Here is a 16,494-nt window from a genome sequence, read left to right as displayed (position 1 = left end):
TCGCAGGAGAGCCAGGTGCCCGGTGTGACATGAATGCGTGGTTGTTTGTATTTCCAGTGCCATCTCTGACTTGGGTTTGGTTTTCCCACTTTTGCAGCTTACCAAGGGAAGACGTCTGTGAGCACCGTGGGGACCTCCACTTCTGCTTACCGCCTGAGTCTGGCCACCATGTCCCGTTCCAACACTGGCACTGGCACAGTCTGGGAGCAGGACAGCGAGCCTTCCCAGCAGGCCTCCCAGGACACACTGAGCCGTACAGATGAGGAGGATGAAGAAAGTATGTGGCTACTGATTGGAGCAAAGCTCTCAACATTGACAGTGTTTCTTGGATGCTCTGGAAGACAGATGGGAGGGGAAGACAGTTGTCCCAGTATGAACAAGAAGCGCGTGGGTGTACAAGGCTAAGAAACTGTTGTGGTTGCTACACCATCCATGGTGTTAGAGCTTGGGTCATTCTATACCTCCTCATTTCCTCCTGAGCTCTGTGTAGAGAAACGGAAGGGCACAGGCAGGCTTTTAGTGTGCGAGACCTAGGCTGACGTGCAGTAACCATGTTGCTGACAAGGCATTTAGCGATCAGACCTCTTTTTAACCTTCATCTGACAGGAGGCAGGGGTGGTGGCTGGCTCTGTAGTTTGAGTCCTGTTGCTGAGTACTTCCTGCTCATCACTTGTATCCGGGTGGTCTGACATGGGATATGTTGTCCTTGTGCTACATGGGATCCAGCTGTGGCTGTGCAGGGTACAATGTTTGTGTGCTTGTGTCACTTGACTGTGTCACAAAGAGGAAATTAAGTGTTAAACCTTCTAACAGCAAAAACCTGATAACTCCGTTTTGGGCAGCTGGCAGGCTCTGGGGCTGCCAGGCTTTCTGGTATCTGTTTAAAAGGAACGGGATGGTGAATCTTTTGGGGAGTGATTTGCAATGACCTCAATGTTGCTTTGTCATTTCAGCTGAGTTTCATGTTATTCTTGGAATTTTTCCTTCTCTCTGCTTCTCTGAGCTGTCCATCTGCTTCTGAGTTGTCCATGACTGAAAGCCAGGGTAGAAAAATCTGCTTCTATGTCATCAGGCTTGAGCTTCCCCCTTCTTTAGCAGGGATGTTGTCTTCTGGTGCTACAGCGGTTGGTTGCCATAATGCCTTGAAACTCAAGCACTTTGCTTTTGTATTTGAGGACTGCTGACTTTTCCCAAAAGACGTTAAGCAAATGGAATGAAAAACAGTGGCTCAAAAGAAAAGAGCCAGTGCAGTTACGGCAGAATTGCCTTTGGAGAAAGAGCAGTTAGCCTGAAACTTTTCAGGCTCAGCTCAATGTTATTTTAGCTGGGCTCATTACTAACTGTTGCACAACCCACCTGGTATTGTGCTGCCGATGCACTGCTCTGTTACACACTGTGACAAACACTGTTTTCAGCCTCAGAATAGTGATGAGCTGCTGTGTGGAATGAGGAGCGCTATCTTCCTATTTGCTTGTGGCGCTGTTACCTCAGCCCTGCTTTGGTTTAATGCTGCCATAAACTATTTCAGTAACTCAAAATCGGACAAGGTCGAAAAGAAAAGAGAAAATGACACCAAACTTCCCCTGTGTTTTGTTTATTTATAATTAGAAGTTGTTGTGGTAAAAACCACAACAGAGTCATTTCTTTCCAGATATTTTATGTAATTTGAAACAGCACTGAAAATCTCAAGCAGCCCTGAACGCAATCCAACTGTCTGCATAGCTCAGCTGCAGTATGATGTGCTTGAGTCAATTCATCCAATTTTTTGGTGACATTTAAAATGCATGTCCCAAGGGGTGTTAAAGGCTGTCAGCCCTGCATTTTGCTTTGTTACGTGTCTTATCTTTTGTAACAGTGCTTTGCTATACTGGTAGCAGCCATTTATTAATACTGTAATATGGCCAGTTACAACTTTTATGCCAAAAATTGACTGAACAATTTATTAATCACGGGATTAAGCTTTAAGGAAACAGAATTCTCAAAACACGTTTTCCTGAAAGCTGTATAAGCTGAAAGCAGACATAAATCCCTGCCCCATGTGCGCTGTGTTCCTCATCCTGCAGGGTTTTATGCCTATGTCTTTCTGAACCACAATTGTAAAATCTAATGGAAATATTCAAAATTGCAGACTTAGGAACTTGGTAAGTAAATGCTGGGTACACTGTTGGCATCCTACTATCATTTGACCAGTACAAATGTGGAGGTGGGGTTTGGGGGAGTTGTTTTCTTTCCTTTCCTGTTCTTTTTTTTTTTATCTTTCTTTTTAGATGACTCCTTGAGCATGCCCAGTGTGGTAAGTGAACAAGAAGCATACCTTATGGGTGCCATTGGGAGGAGGCGGTTCTCCAGCCATCTCTCCAGCGTGTCTGCACCTCAGGCTGAGGTGGGCATGTTGCCCAGCCAAAGGTAACAACGTAAGCTTTTCACCTTTCCCATTATGTTCACAAGAGCAGAAATGGTGCAGGCGTAGTATGTGTAATTCAGTGATGTAGGACAGGAGAATCATCACCTGCATAGTGATGACAAATTTATTCATCCTGAAATACTGTTGGACCAAGGATGCTGGTTTGTAAATAATGATTATCCAGGATGATCTGTGTTGCGTAAGTTCCAGAAGAACAAGCTGTCATTTCTAGAAACCTTCCACGTTAACAGCTTCAAGTAATTTCCAGCAGTTCTTTCCCTCTGCTACTACAGTGGATAGCAAAAAGAGAAGATGTGATTCCTGGGTTCTGCACTGAACCACAGGACTGTACACAATCTGCATAGGTAGTGGGGAGGAATCCCCAGAGCTGAACAAGGAGCAGAGGTAGCCTGTTTTACTTACTTTACTTTTACTCTGTTTTCTTCCATCCAGACGTTATCCTTTCTAGAACAGGAACTAGCTTATCTCAGACACTAAATGTCAAGCTCAAAGATGAGATTTAACACTGTTTAAAACCAGAAATGTTCATGCTGATGAGAATACCCTTGAATGCCTTATTCCTGGTTAACATGGAGTGGTGAGAAAGAGAGAAATTTGGGAAATGTACATCTGTAGAAAGAGTTGAGAAAAGATTTGCATTTAAACGTGACTTTTTTTTTGTTCTACGTAAACAATGTTTATTGTTTTCTTTTTCTGTGATATAGTTATCCAAAGATAAGCTGACAATGGATAGATTAATTTATGCTATTTCCTTTGAACCTCTAAACAGTAAATTCCGCATTATCTCCTGACCAGCCTTAGAAAATCAAATAATGTTGTTCCCTCCCAGTCTTGCTTGGAAGCAAAGAAAAACCTTGATACATGAAGGAAAAGTAACAGCTGTGGTACATACCAGCAGAGATAGGAGAGGTGATTTACAAGAGAGGAGTTGCACAGATTTTTTCTGGGATTTTTCACAAACGGGCTTACAGGAACTTCTTTGACTTTTGAACCCAATTGATTCAAGGCTTTTGTTTCTGAAAAAATTAATAATGCAGGACTGCATTTTCCCCAATCCCTCACGACAGTCTTGAATGCATAAACTTCATAAGAGTCACAGCTGACTGACAGCAGTGTTTGCTTTGTGCAATCCCAAGTCATAGTGATTCTGAGGAAAAAAAAGGGACGACTTCAATTACAACTGAGCTTTACTCTCTACTTTGGATGTACATGGTATACTAGGAGAATCATTTTTCATCTGTACAGGGAAAGCAGAAGCTCAGCAAGCACAGCCATAGTCCACAGTATCATGCCCTTTTTAGTTACAGGTGGTCTCTGGGCTTTCGGACTGCCTCACAAATGTAAACTAATTAATGCTAAGTAATATTATTATTGCTTTCCTGCTGGTAACCCAGCAGACTGCTTTTTTTCTCTCATGTTTTCCCTATGGGCAGAGAAGGCTGCTCGTCCATGAACGGCTGAAGTGCAGAAAAGCGATGTGATTGCATACTCATTTGCCAGGATCATGCCAGCTGTTTACTTACAGTTTCATTGCACTACAAGATCTTGCTTTCCAGATGTTTGCCCTTAGAGTTGTACCTGAATGAGAGTGGTCTGTAGCTCCTGGGAGACAGATTAGCCCTCCCCTTGAGACAAACTGGCTCGTGGAGAAGGGGGGAAAAAAAAAGCTTTCTATGAAGCTGGAAGTAAATAGAATAAAAATAAATGAAAATGCCAGAGAAAATGGCTTTGAAAATAGTTCCTTGCCCTTATTTCCCGTGGAAACGCATCCTTTTGAATCCCTCAGCTCCTCAATTCACATCAGAGATGTAGAAGTCTCCATGTAGCATAAACTCCCTCTGAAGACTGCTCCTGTTATCAGATGTTCTTTCAGCTCCTCTAAGTCATATATGTGCTGTTGAGCGTGCGAGACCAATTAATGTTACCGTCCTTTTTTAATTTTTTTATTTTTTATTCCGTTGATATTTTTTCCCTTGAAAACAGAGACAATCGCATGCTTTTTTTGCATTTTCTTTCCCTAAATTTTTAATCTCCCTGCCCCTCCTGCAGTGAACCTAATGTCCTTGATGACTCCCCGAGCCTGGCCACTGAGGGCAGCCTCTCTAGGTACAGTGTTAACACTACCTGTCTGTCAGTGTGTGTGCTGGGAAACAGACTGTTTCCAACCTTTGTCTCTTCCCCTCACCTTTTGTTGCTCTTCCATCTCTGTCTCTTGTGGCTCATCGATATTCAGGCCTGTGAGTCAAAGGTGTAGCAAATCACCTTCAGTTTTCAGCTTTGATTGCCAATACTTTGAGGAAGCTAAGGGGAAGGAGAAATGGCAAGTGAAATAGTGATCTGTCTGGCTAGTGTGGGGGGGTTTCCCCTTATTTAGCAATTGCATGGAAGGCATGAGAAAGATTATCCACAAGGCATTAGCTGCAGCCTGTTATAAGTATTAGTCTGGAGGCTTATATAAAACGGAGACATCTGTTTTTCCATTCATCTCACAATGCTGTCACCACAAACGATTTAATACTAATATCAAGCTGTGTTCTTTAACGTTCACTAATAAAACTAATTACAATAACTCCTGCCAAGCATAGTTCTATGTGGATGCTCTACAGTAATTCTCATTATTTTTGCACTTCTCAAATGGCAATTTTTGAAAGCTTTGCAGATGAACACTATTAATCCAGATGTAAAATTGCCCCATCAGAGCTGGAGTTTGGGCCAAGCTGCTTACCATTTCCTGTGGACAAGAGAGTTTGTGTGCAAGCACTGATAAGGCTGTGCCTGTCAAATGCGTCAGGAGTGAGCCTAGAATGGAGCTGTGCACCTTTAACAGCCACCTCGGCCATGCCAGTCATCCTTACAGTCTCTGCTCACATCTCTCAGCCCATCCTCACAAGGTCAGAGAGCTCTCATGAGTCCCAAGAGCATCCCTTTTTTTCCAGAAGAGCAAGACCCCTTACGCTGGCTACAGGGTAGATAACACACTACTTCGTTGCTTGACCACACCACCTGAAGATGCAGATACACTGAGAGACATTTGTGTGAACGGTTTTCATTTTGTTGCTTAGATTTTACATGTCAGTAGTTGCTTTTTGGGGCGGGGACAGGCTGCTCTGTTCATTTGTTCGTTCTTCTCGGGTGAAAAATGGAGAGTTTATCATTGGTTGCGTCACTAAGATCATCCTATGACTCATAGTGCTCTTTGTGTATTTGAATCCTGCTTTGGCAGATTGGCTTCTAAATGGTGCCACTGTAGGAGCGGCATTAGGAAAAGACATTGGCTTGTCAGCAGAGGCAGGAATGTGGTTATCTGTTTCTGAGTTAAAGCAAAATTGATTGCATTTTCATCTGAGCAAGTTTGGGGGCTTGAAGAGAAGTCATTCAACCAAAGAAGCTAAGGGCTATCTCATAGGTAGAACTAAAAGCTCAGCAAAGTTGAAGAAGATGAGAAAAGAAGGGCCATATCGGAGTTAAAGCTGTCATGACCTGATACCAGGCTACATCAGTGTTGAATTTGAAATGTTTTGATCTTGTTAAGTGGGAGTCACTTTTAATAACGGTGACTAGGCTGAGCAATATGAGACAACTGTATCAACAGATGAGTTCAAAAGCAGTAATTTATTTTGAACCCTGAAATATAATCAACTGTACAGTGGGTTCTTAGTAATTTGTCACACCAATTCTTGCTAGGGATCAGGACACTGTATCCTCCACCCTGCTCTGTGGTACTGAGCTTTTCTTAGATAAAGAGCTTAACCAGATGTATTTGGGAGTCATTTTTGTAGAGGTTTATTATTTATTTCAAGGAGCGGGCATCAAGGCTGCAAAACCTTAGAAAGAAAGAGAACAAGGAAATACCGCAAACTCATATGAAAAAGCTAGATTACATTTCTGTGAGCAAGAAAAGTCATCTCAAATGCACTGTTAAATTTGCAAATTGGATTCCTCCTCTAAAGCACAGAAGTAATGAAGCAGACAGTGTAGGAGATTATTGTGCTATGGGGATCACAGGATAGAATAAATGTGTTTTCACATTTAGGAACATTAGCTTTGAATAAGGCAGGCTTCAGTTTTTCTCACATAACTTTGATTGGAATACAGTGACAACTGTTGAGGATTGCCCTCTGAATTCAAGACATGAATTTAATCGTAACTGACACAAAGAAATAAATCGTATGGACATTAGACCCTTATGGAAAGTAGGAGTTTTAAATAAATTAAATAAATAGTGACAAATACAAGAACAAATAAAGTCTGTTTTCCTTCATTCTATAACAGTTAGAGCCAGCTATGCAGAATAGCAGGGAAGACAGGAAGGGGACAGCATTTAAGTGCTCAGAAGTAAACAGATAGCGTGGGCTACAGGGCTGAGGAACGTTCATGCCCGGCACCATGATCTGTTGTGTTTGTAATCTGAGAGGAGAGCACATTTCCCCCAAATCAGGAAAGGAAGAAGAATGAGAACTTGCTGTAATGGAAATCCGTTGCACAAAGGCATTGTCCATTAATGTTTACAGTTATGCCTATCCTAGCTTCATGGTACCCAATAGGGAAAATCAGAGCAAATTCATATTGTCAGGGCAAACATAGCAGATCTAATACCAGCAGAGCTGGGATGTGTCTGGGAATACAAGAGCTGGAGTTCATCTACATTTTCCACTGGTCTTTGTCCGCTAACTGTCCTCACTCAGACGTCTTGGGACATAGCGTGTACATCCCACCACAGTGGCTTGGCAAGCATGTGTACCTTTTTAACAGACCTTTAAACTCCTTGCTTCCTGTGTTTTGTTTTCCTCTTTTATCTTTTTTTTTTTTTTTTTGGCTGCATAGTTTTTTGTAATTATGAACATCACTTACTATAATTGCCAACGTGACAAAGTTTCTTTTAGCTCCCTGCTGTGTGACTGGCTGTCATTTCTTGTAGTGCTGGCAACATGCTTCCATGAAGCTGGGGTTGTCTTATCTTTTGCTCACCTGTCTCTGCCACAACTATGAAATGGAAGTAACATTACTGTGAGGATAAAAACTCTTGACAGAGTTACTCAGGGAGTGACAAAGCATCTTTGTGACAGGCAGGAAATTTTTCTGTTCTGTTATTCCCAAACAAATCTGATGTATGTAGTGCAGCAAAACCCTTCTTATTGATCACATTGCCATAGGGGGGAAAGGTACTGTCAGCTGAAGCGCCATTTGATTTAGTGTTCTTTGATTGGGTCCCACTGGCTGCCAGAAAAACAGTGTACTCCTGGTCAGGTCTGGTAAACAAGGAGAGACAGGAGAGGAGGGAAGGTTGATGCAGAGTCAACAATCTGTCTGCCATGCTCATTTTCATGGAAATATGATCAGCAGAGCTGTTCTTTGATGTGAAAACAGACCCACACAAACTGAAAGGCTGTATCTGAAATTTCAGCCACTCATCTGAAATTTGTGGTCTTTGTGACTCTCCCTCCCTTCCGTTCCCTAATTCAAAATCTGGGGACAAAAGGCAAAAAGGCAGCCACATCAGGACTGTGCTGCGCACACACAGCTCTGCAAATCTGCACTTCTCTCCAATCCAACATTTGCCTGCAATAATTATCTGCAATTTCAGCTCGTAAGATCATCCTGAATTATGTCAATTACTGTAATGATTCAGTACTGGAAATAAACATCCACCAGCACTAAACTCATTTCACTTATGACATTAGTCAGGCTGAAAATCCCAGACTCCGTCAGGAAGACAAGTAATCCAGCCTTTCCGTTGCTCACTTCTCTATTGTCTGTCTTCAGTGCACAGATTACTCCACGGGAATCATTGTTTTCTTCACGTATGGCCTCTGTGCCTTCATGTGGTCCATGTGCTCTCTTTATCTAATGACTTTTTCAAAGTAGTTTCACGATGCATGTGAAGTGAGTTTGTTTCACCACTATAAAAAGCGTTTTGTACTGAATAAAACTGAAGTCTTCCTGCTACAGACAGGTATATCTCCTCACTCATATAACTTAAGAGCTGCTGTTCCTTCATCAGACATTTTAACAGTATTCTCAGAAGCTAGTCCAATAGAAATTTTTTTTTCAAGGCCTTCTCTAGCCAATTCTTATTTAATTTCCATACTGGCAATTACCCTTAAAACTTCTTAAACACCAGTGGAATAAGTTTTTGTGTAACTGTAGAAACAGAAGATTAGGAAATTTCTACAAGCTATAAATTCAGATAGTCTGGATCACAAATCAAAAAGCCAATTTAAGTGTAGTCTCTTTGCTTTAATAAGGACAAGAACACAGTCTTGTTCATGGGAAGTAACTGAGGACTCTGCTTATTCATACGCGGGTGTTTGCGTGATGTTTAGGATTCCTTGTATGTAAATCATGTCAATACTCTACGTAAAAGGTGGAAAATATGTTCCAGAGGCTGGTGATCTCATTTGGAGGAGCTGTCTGAGGGAGAAAAGGACTCAAATATATCTTTGTTTGTTCTGGCTTTGAGCTTGCAGAAGCTTTTCCTTTTTTCCAAACCACCACAGCTGTGGTGAGATTGTCACAGGCGTGGCTGGGATTATGACGTTGTGGTCAGACAATGAGAAGAGAAACAGCTTCAGGAGCTGAAGGTAGTGTCTCTCTCCTGAAGTTGCCAGCTGTCTCGCCACAAAGCTTCTGGAAACAGATACGGTTTAGTGCAAAGTCTGGCTTCGGTTTAAACTGATAAGAGAGCAAGGAAGAGGACTTTTAGCTCAGTTAACCAGCCTTAGACCTGAAGCAGCCAGGAAGCTCACATGTTCGGTTCTGCCATACTCAGGAAGAGCAGTAACTTCTGCCAAAGGGAGGAGTGAGCTGTTCAGGAGACAGAACTTCTTAAGCCTCTCCACATCCTCCATGTCTTGTCTGACCATGTCAAACCTTAGGTTTGTCTCATTCCTCTGCTCATGTTAGGTCAGATGTTAAACCTTCACTCTGTTGGTGGTACTGAGCTCCTCCAGGGAGATCCAAGGAAAACATCTACAGAAAAGAACGTTGTTTTTCTTTAGATTAAGGCAGGCCAAAAGCAAAACGGATTGTAATACTGAATCTTCAACAGTGCATACCAGCTATAGCTGGAGGTTGCTTAAATAGGACGTGTGGCTCAGTGGATTCCAGTCTCTCCCAAATAAGCAGCTGCCTGATTTAAAGGAAGTTCATCTAAATGTTAGTTGCTGTTGTAACCGTATGTCTTTCAGACATAGTTCATTCAGCTAATATGTTTTGTGACTGCTGTCTGCTAAATGACCAACTTTTAACTGTCGGAGGAATTCAGTACTTGATACAAATGAGGGGAGGGTTGTATTTTTATAGGAAGTAGATTCAGCGATTGGTTGAATGGGAGAATGTAGCTGAGTCTGTTTTATTGCTAAAGATTTTTTTTGTGCCAAGATGTTAAAAACTAAAAATGTGCGCTTTGATATATATATATGAATTTTATGTTCACTTGTATTTTTCATCTGTTAGCCACAGAGACTCAAGGCTGCAAGTGTTGAGTGTGGGGCCTTGTTCACATAACTCATGCATCCATTATGTGAATAGATCCTTTGTCACTTTGTGTTTGTTTTTTGTTTGTTGACTTAAATTGAAATTAAAACCAGATGACAAAATTGTGATGAGGCTGTGGAGTCCATTTGGGAGGAAAAAAATAGCTTTTACAACATTGTCCGTGAAAAAAATGAAAAGCAAGCAAGAAGGTTTTTGAGCTAGGAAGCTGACATTCTTGCCTTTGTTGATGAAGCCCATGTGGCAAAGGATGCGGAGAAGTGAGTGTTGCTCAGTGGGATGCATCAATCAATGACTGAAAACTGAAATCTGCAGTTATTTATAGTTGGATGCTACCTGTGCGTGGCCAAGTCCTGAATGCCATGACTCCACCTCCCACCCTCTCCTAAGCCTTGGAAGCCACAATCCAACAGACACGTTCCCACCATCCTTCAAAGACAGTATGTGCTCTTTGAAGTGACTGTGCCATTAGTGGTTTATCTATCTATTTATTTATTTTAGTCACAATTGCCAGGACTCCTGCTAGTTATACAGGTTGCTTCTGTGCTTGACCTAATACTGTCAATATCCAACAGGGTGGCAAGTGTGCAGAGTGAGCCAGGACAGCAGAACCTCCTTCTGCAGCAACCCCTGGGGCGGAAGAGAGGTCTACGGCAGGTGAGTGAACAGGCCTTGGTTGTTTTTTCTAGTCTGTATCTGTTCTGAAATGATTTCTGGATGTGACGTGTTCCTTTAACATAATTTGTGATACTCTAGTTGAGTTAGCAAGTACCGCAGATTGTAGCTGTGAGACCTGACGAATCCTCCAAAAGAAGGTACACTTTGTTTTGAACTCCCTGAATCTTTCCTCTGCAGGTTTTTGTTGAGTTGGTTGGTTGGTTTTTAAACTCAAATAATGTGCACAAGGTGCGTTGATTAAATTTGATAGTGAAAGTCAAAAGACACAAACCACAGAAGTTTTAATATGAAGGAGATGTCTGAGCCATAGAAACATAAAAGTGTGTATCTGTATCCTTCCTGCAGGGGTTAAGTTGCATGGTATATGAACACACCTCAGCCTAACGTGACTCTTTCTTCCAATAACTAGCTTCGACGACCACTGCTGTCACGTCAAAAAACTCAGACTGAACCTCGTAGCCGCCATGGAGCTCGACTTTCAACCACTCGGCGGAGCATCCAGCCAAAACCAAAACCAAGTGGTAGGGCAGTACTGCATGTTCAGAACCAGCACTTTGTATTCTAAAGTAGAAAATACTTGGTTGTTGCTTCAGATTAAAGGAAAAGTTAGTATATTTGAAGGGTATGTAGGCTGTTTTCAGCTGTTTTGTGGAAATAAGAGGTGCTATCATTAACTAGCTTGTGTTCAATTCCAGTTGGTAAGGGCTGGGAAATGTTACTACGGTGAAGCATCACCCATGTTTATTCTTTCCCCTAGCAAGTGGATATCCTATCAGCAGTGGTTGAGTGGTTTCTCCAAAGGCCAGCAAGGTGAAGCTGGACACAGTCAGTGATCATGTTTCTTAAAGCTGTGGAGAATTTAGGGTGCAGGTGTCCTCCATTCCCTGTCCAAAACCTCCAGATGTGCGCATTTTGAAGATGCTAGTGAGAGTGGAAGAAAGAAAGAAATTTCTCACCATTTGGAAGCTTCTCAGTTCAGGTTTTCAAGGGCTGTATATGAAAATGAATATGAGTCAGCACTGTCAAGCAGAGCAGGTAGCTGTATTCTGTACATCTGAAGTGAGCAATGAACTTTGGAGGAAACACCTGGAAGAGCAAAGGTTTCTTGAGAACTGCCTGGGTTTCTAATTGCTCAGCCAGGACTGCTGGGCTAACAGTGCTACTGGAGATGTTTGGAACATAAAGCTTTTACTAGAATAACGAAGGGCGAGAGCAAAGCTATTAGTTTCATGGTTGAGTTTTTAGTCTAGCTGTTTTCAACTCATGATGTTCTTTCTGTTATTCCCCCGTAGCAGACTCAGAGAGTGGCAGGAATGAGAGGCAGTCATCTACCCTCTTTCTTTTCTCAAATTTCCTGCATAACCTCGGGCAACTCCCTTCTATATTTACATCTTAGTTTTCCTCTTCCTTACATGGAAATCCAATACACTACATTCAGGGATGGAAAAATGTTTTGGGTGGCATTTTCTCATCGAGCCATGACAAAGACAGGTAGGGTCAATTGTCTTCAGGCGATCCATGGCTCTTGCTATGGCTTCAGAGGAAGCCTAGGAACAAAAGGCTTTTAGATTGGATGCCATTTAGACAGCTTATAAAGATGGAATGAATCAGGAATCCTAGCTTGCTTGTAAAAATGCTAGGGATGCTGTCTGCTTTTGTTCTGTTTTCCTTCCCAAATTACAGTATCTTAATATTCAGTTTTCTGGGCTTTGCACCTCAGCAGAGCAGAAGCGTTCGGTGACTTTCACTGAAGCCCAGCCTGAGGCAACACCACCATCCCCAGCCAAGTCCCCAGCTTCGGCTGCCCAGCAGCAGGGCTGCAGCCGCAGCAGCCCCCAGGAGAGCAGCAAGCAGGAAGCGCCAAGTAAACCTGGGCTGACGTCCTCACCTGCTGTTGTCGTAGCTGATCTCCATAGCCAGACCACTGGCCAGGTAGCATGTCTGACAGTTTTATCGTGTGTGTCTGTCTGCTGCTTCATCTCAGCCTCAACAGCTTAAGTTGTAGGGCAAGTAGATGTAACTCTACTACAGCAGTATAACGAAAGCCTGCTGATGAGTGAAGACCGTGTCTTTTTTTTTTTTTCCCATCTTTTATTAACCCGTCACTTCTCTACCTTTGCAACAATCCTTAGTTTGCAAATCCCTGTATCTTCTCTTTTCATCTTCCCATCACACCCACAAGTCCTTCTGGACCTGCGTGAGTTTTCATCAGCTCGTCTTTACACGTTGTTCTGTGAGCAATGAGTCATTCAGGAAGGATTCCTGCAAAAACTCAGGGGGGTTATATCAACAGCATTGTGTTTCAAAAGGAGCTGCTTAGCTGCTTCTCCAACATTTTTCTGTGTTGGATGGCACTGAGCACAGCGCAGAGATGATCACGATCACCACTTCAACACGCTGAGACTGCACTGTGGCACTGAGATCTCTTTCATACACCCAGACATCTCATGTCTTTTGGGTGTATGGCCCTTGCCATGAATGAATGTAAGATGCCCTTGAAAATATACTAAACAATGAAACGGCAGTGTTAACAACGGAAAGCAGACCGTCTTTCTGCTTATTGCAACTGACTTGATTCACCAGCAAAAATTGTAAGGGTAGAACTTAAAATCTGCAATTACCAGGCCCTTTAAGGGCATAAAAAGTAGTTCAGAATGAGAAAATATTTCACAAGTGCTCCCTTGATCCTTTTTCCTCCCCTCTCCCTGTTCCTCTGAGCCTAACCGCTGGCTCTCCTCTACTGCAGAGCGAGGCACTTTCTGCTGAGAAGGAGAAAGAGGAGAGCGTGGAGTCCCGGCCAGCCACAGCACAAAGCACGCCGCCCACACAGCTCTCCGACACCGAGGACTACGCTGGCCTCGAGACCACCAGCTTACTGCAGCACGGGGACACGGTCCTCCACATCAGTGAGGACAACGGGATGGAAAACCCCTTGCTGGCTACTCGCTTCAGCTTCACACATGTGGAGCTTGGGGAGACGGACGTCGACCTAGATGAATCTCATGTTTAACTCTTGGGGAGGTACAGTAGTGGGAGGAGGAAGAGAAACTGTACCTTCTCTTTTGAGTTCCCCGGTAACTAGTAACCAATGAAGAGCACTTTATTATCCAAAAGCAGAATAGAGCTAACAGCCCGTTGCTATAGACTGGCAAATTTCTGTACGAGGAATCTATTTATATCCAGGGCAAGACCGTAGGAGCAGAGAATTTGTACAAAATTCTCAGGGTATGGGTGTGTGGGCAAATGTGTGTGGTCCACAAAGCCTTGATGTGGCAGCCGTACACTGTGATAGGCAGCCTCTCTGGGTAAGCGGGCTGAGGTACCGTGCAAGGAAAGAGAGACCTCTTAGGAGAGTGCGCCCAAGAGTTATTTTTGTAGCTTTGTTCAGAAGAGGGCTGGTTATGCAGTAGCTGGATGCCAGGCTTTTACAACGTGGTACGAACAGTGAAAACACTGACAAAAAGTACCGATCTGAAGCATGACTTTTACAGGCCAGGGACCATTTTTTTTTCTTACTTGCAGAGCAATGATAAGCACCGTGGAGCAATTAGACTTTTTTTTTTTCCTTTTTAATTTTTTTGGCACTGCAGACTTTAGTTGAGTTTACTTCTATCTGTTGGTGTCATTCCACGCTGTAAGATACTGCCCTCGTGCTACAAAAATATTTGCTCTGTCAAACTAACTACAGTACATACCATGCAGAGGAATGCACGTGCTGTGCACAGATAGAGATGGACAGGGGGTGAGTGATCTGCAGATGGTATACATAATCTATGCTGTCCTGCTTCCATGTGCTGGGTGATTCATCCCCACAGCTTAAAAAAAAACCACCCAGGAAACCACATCTGGAGCGCGTGGACCTTCTGGTACTTTGCAACTGCTCCACTGATGCTGTCTTAAGTACTTAGAGATAGGGATTTAAAGTAAATATTTATATACGGTATTTTCGTGTTCCTTATAGATACAAACATACAAATATATATGTACTTTGCAAACAGAAGATGGATATTGCAGGGCAGAAACTTGATGAAAGAATCTATTTTTGGCATGCTGAGATTCTATTTAAAAAGGTTCCATTTTATGTACGTAATGTTAGTGGCTGCAAGTGTGAGATACGTCTGTGTTACATTTATACGTATGTGGCAATCCCTGTGGGGGAACCAGCTGAAGTCACAGCTCAGTTAAGGGCTGTGCTGCAGCACCACAGAATTACTCGGAAATGTGAATTTAGCCAGTAGCTGCTTACGGACAAACTGCAAACCAGCTGTGAATCAAGCCATGAAATGATAAGCGGTGCCCAAAGTTACCCTGTGCTTTGGGATTCCCGTGCAGCCTTTTTCGGTGTCTGTGAGAAGGACTAGATACTGCGCTTTGTGACCGTGGCATCACTGTGCAGAGAAAAATGCTTTAGATCACTGCGAAAGTTTGCAAAACGTGCTTGTTACCAGTTTGGCCCCTAGGGCTTGTAATTTGAACGTATGCATCGTAAACCAGCCTTGCTGCGGAGATGGAGCGATATCCCATCCGTCTCCAAGGGAAGGACTCGCGTCTCTTGCCAGCATCTCCCTAGGCGCTGTTTAAATGCTGCCGTACAAATGCTTGTCTCACTGCTGTGGTGCAGCGCGCAGATTTTACTGTGTTGCAGAAGAGGATCTGCACAGCCGGCAGCAGCAGGTTGCGGTCATGTTCCAGCCCGTGCAGACCTGGGCTGTGCTGCCCGGTGTCTGCAAAATGCTCACATTTGATGGGAGCTGTCAGGAGGGAACCTGTGCACATCAGACAGCCGCAGCTGACTGCAAAAGCCATCCTGCTCCCAAGCTCAGGGGCATTGAGCATGTATTGCTTCCACTGCATGGGGGGCAAACTGTATCTGTTTATCGGTCTCTCTCTCTATCCATCCATCCGTACGTGGTGCGCTAATGCAACTTTAAAGCCTACGTGGTTTTGTAAGGGAGATGACAGGGTGGCAGCCTCGGAGCTGCTGCTCAGTGGGCGTCCTGCTTGCTTTGCTGACCACACCGTGCTCTACCCTTCTTATCTCCTCAGCATGCTGTGGCCAGCGCCAGCCACCTGAGGCAAACCACTCTGGATCAGCTCCTAGCTCTAGGAATTGCTAAATTTCAGATGCTAAAAGCTTTATTGCTAACAGCGACGCACAAGTGAGAGAAAACACAGCCTCCCTTTGACAGCCCCAGGTAGGATGGGTACAGGTGGGCAGCGAGAGGAGAGCTCGGGTGCAAGCTGAGCGGACCGCTGCGGCGCGGCACAGAGCTCAGGGTGCATTTCATCGAGTGACCTTTCTGCTGGAAACGAGAAGGGAGAGCCAGCCTTAATGAGAGCGGGTGCCTCACTGCGTACTCTGCTCCAGCAATGATTAAGAATCTGCGATTTATTCCACTTAAGTGTATGTAATAGGTGTTGCCATTAAGGTCTCCCTCTGTCAGCAGTGACCCCGCAGCAGTAAGCCATAGGCAGGACTAGAACGCCTCTTGCACACCCGCCCTGCTAGCACACAGTGCAGCTTGCCCGTGGCGCGCTCTGTAGCTCGGTGTGGTTACAAAGCACCCGTGCTTTGGCTTTCTTCCGTATCTCTGTAACAGAACCGCTCTATTTGTGCTGTGAACGCAAACAGTGCTGCTCCGTTCGCGTTAGAGGCCTTAAGCGTGTGTGGTATTGAACCTGTCTGGGCCCCGAGCCCCGTCCGCGTTTCCGTCGGTCCTCCCGCCTCGCCATTTTATGCACATGTTGTTCTGAGGCCTAAATACAGAGGCAGAAGGACAGAGCCGTGTGTGTGTTCGCTGCCGCGCCGCGCTCCCCCGTGCCCGCAGAGCCGCCGGCCCACGTGCTGTCAGCCGGCCGCGGGCACCGCCGGCCGCGTTTCCTCGAGGCCCTCTCCC

The 16,494-nt window shown here is 44.1% G+C and overlaps 1 protein-coding gene across 1 annotated transcript in view; it reads left to right on the top strand.

The window, feature by feature from the left end:
- The window catches only part of UNC80 (unc-80 homolog, NALCN channel complex subunit), a 134,154-nt gene extending 120,514 nt beyond the window's left edge, over positions 1-13,640 (top strand). The window contains exons 60-66 of the mRNA XM_021398329.1: positions 98-277; positions 2,268-2,406; positions 4,475-4,531; positions 10,495-10,576; positions 11,007-11,118; positions 12,318-12,529; positions 13,344-13,640. Coding sequence (XP_021254004.1) covers positions 98-277; positions 2,268-2,406; positions 4,475-4,531; positions 10,495-10,576; positions 11,007-11,118; positions 12,318-12,529; positions 13,344-13,607 — 1,046 coding nt within the window. The 3' untranslated portion in view covers positions 13,608-13,640. The remainder of the gene's footprint in view (positions 1-97; positions 278-2,267; positions 2,407-4,474; positions 4,532-10,494; positions 10,577-11,006; positions 11,119-12,317; positions 12,530-13,343) is intronic.

This window comes from Numida meleagris, chromosome 5 (assembly GCF_002078875.1).
Source record: "Numida meleagris isolate 19003 breed g44 Domestic line chromosome 5, NumMel1.0, whole genome shotgun sequence".
NCBI lineage: Eukaryota > Metazoa > Chordata > Aves > Galliformes > Numididae > Numida > Numida meleagris.
Note: the sequence above shows the minus strand (reverse complement) of the source record. Positions and strands in the feature narration are given on the sequence as shown.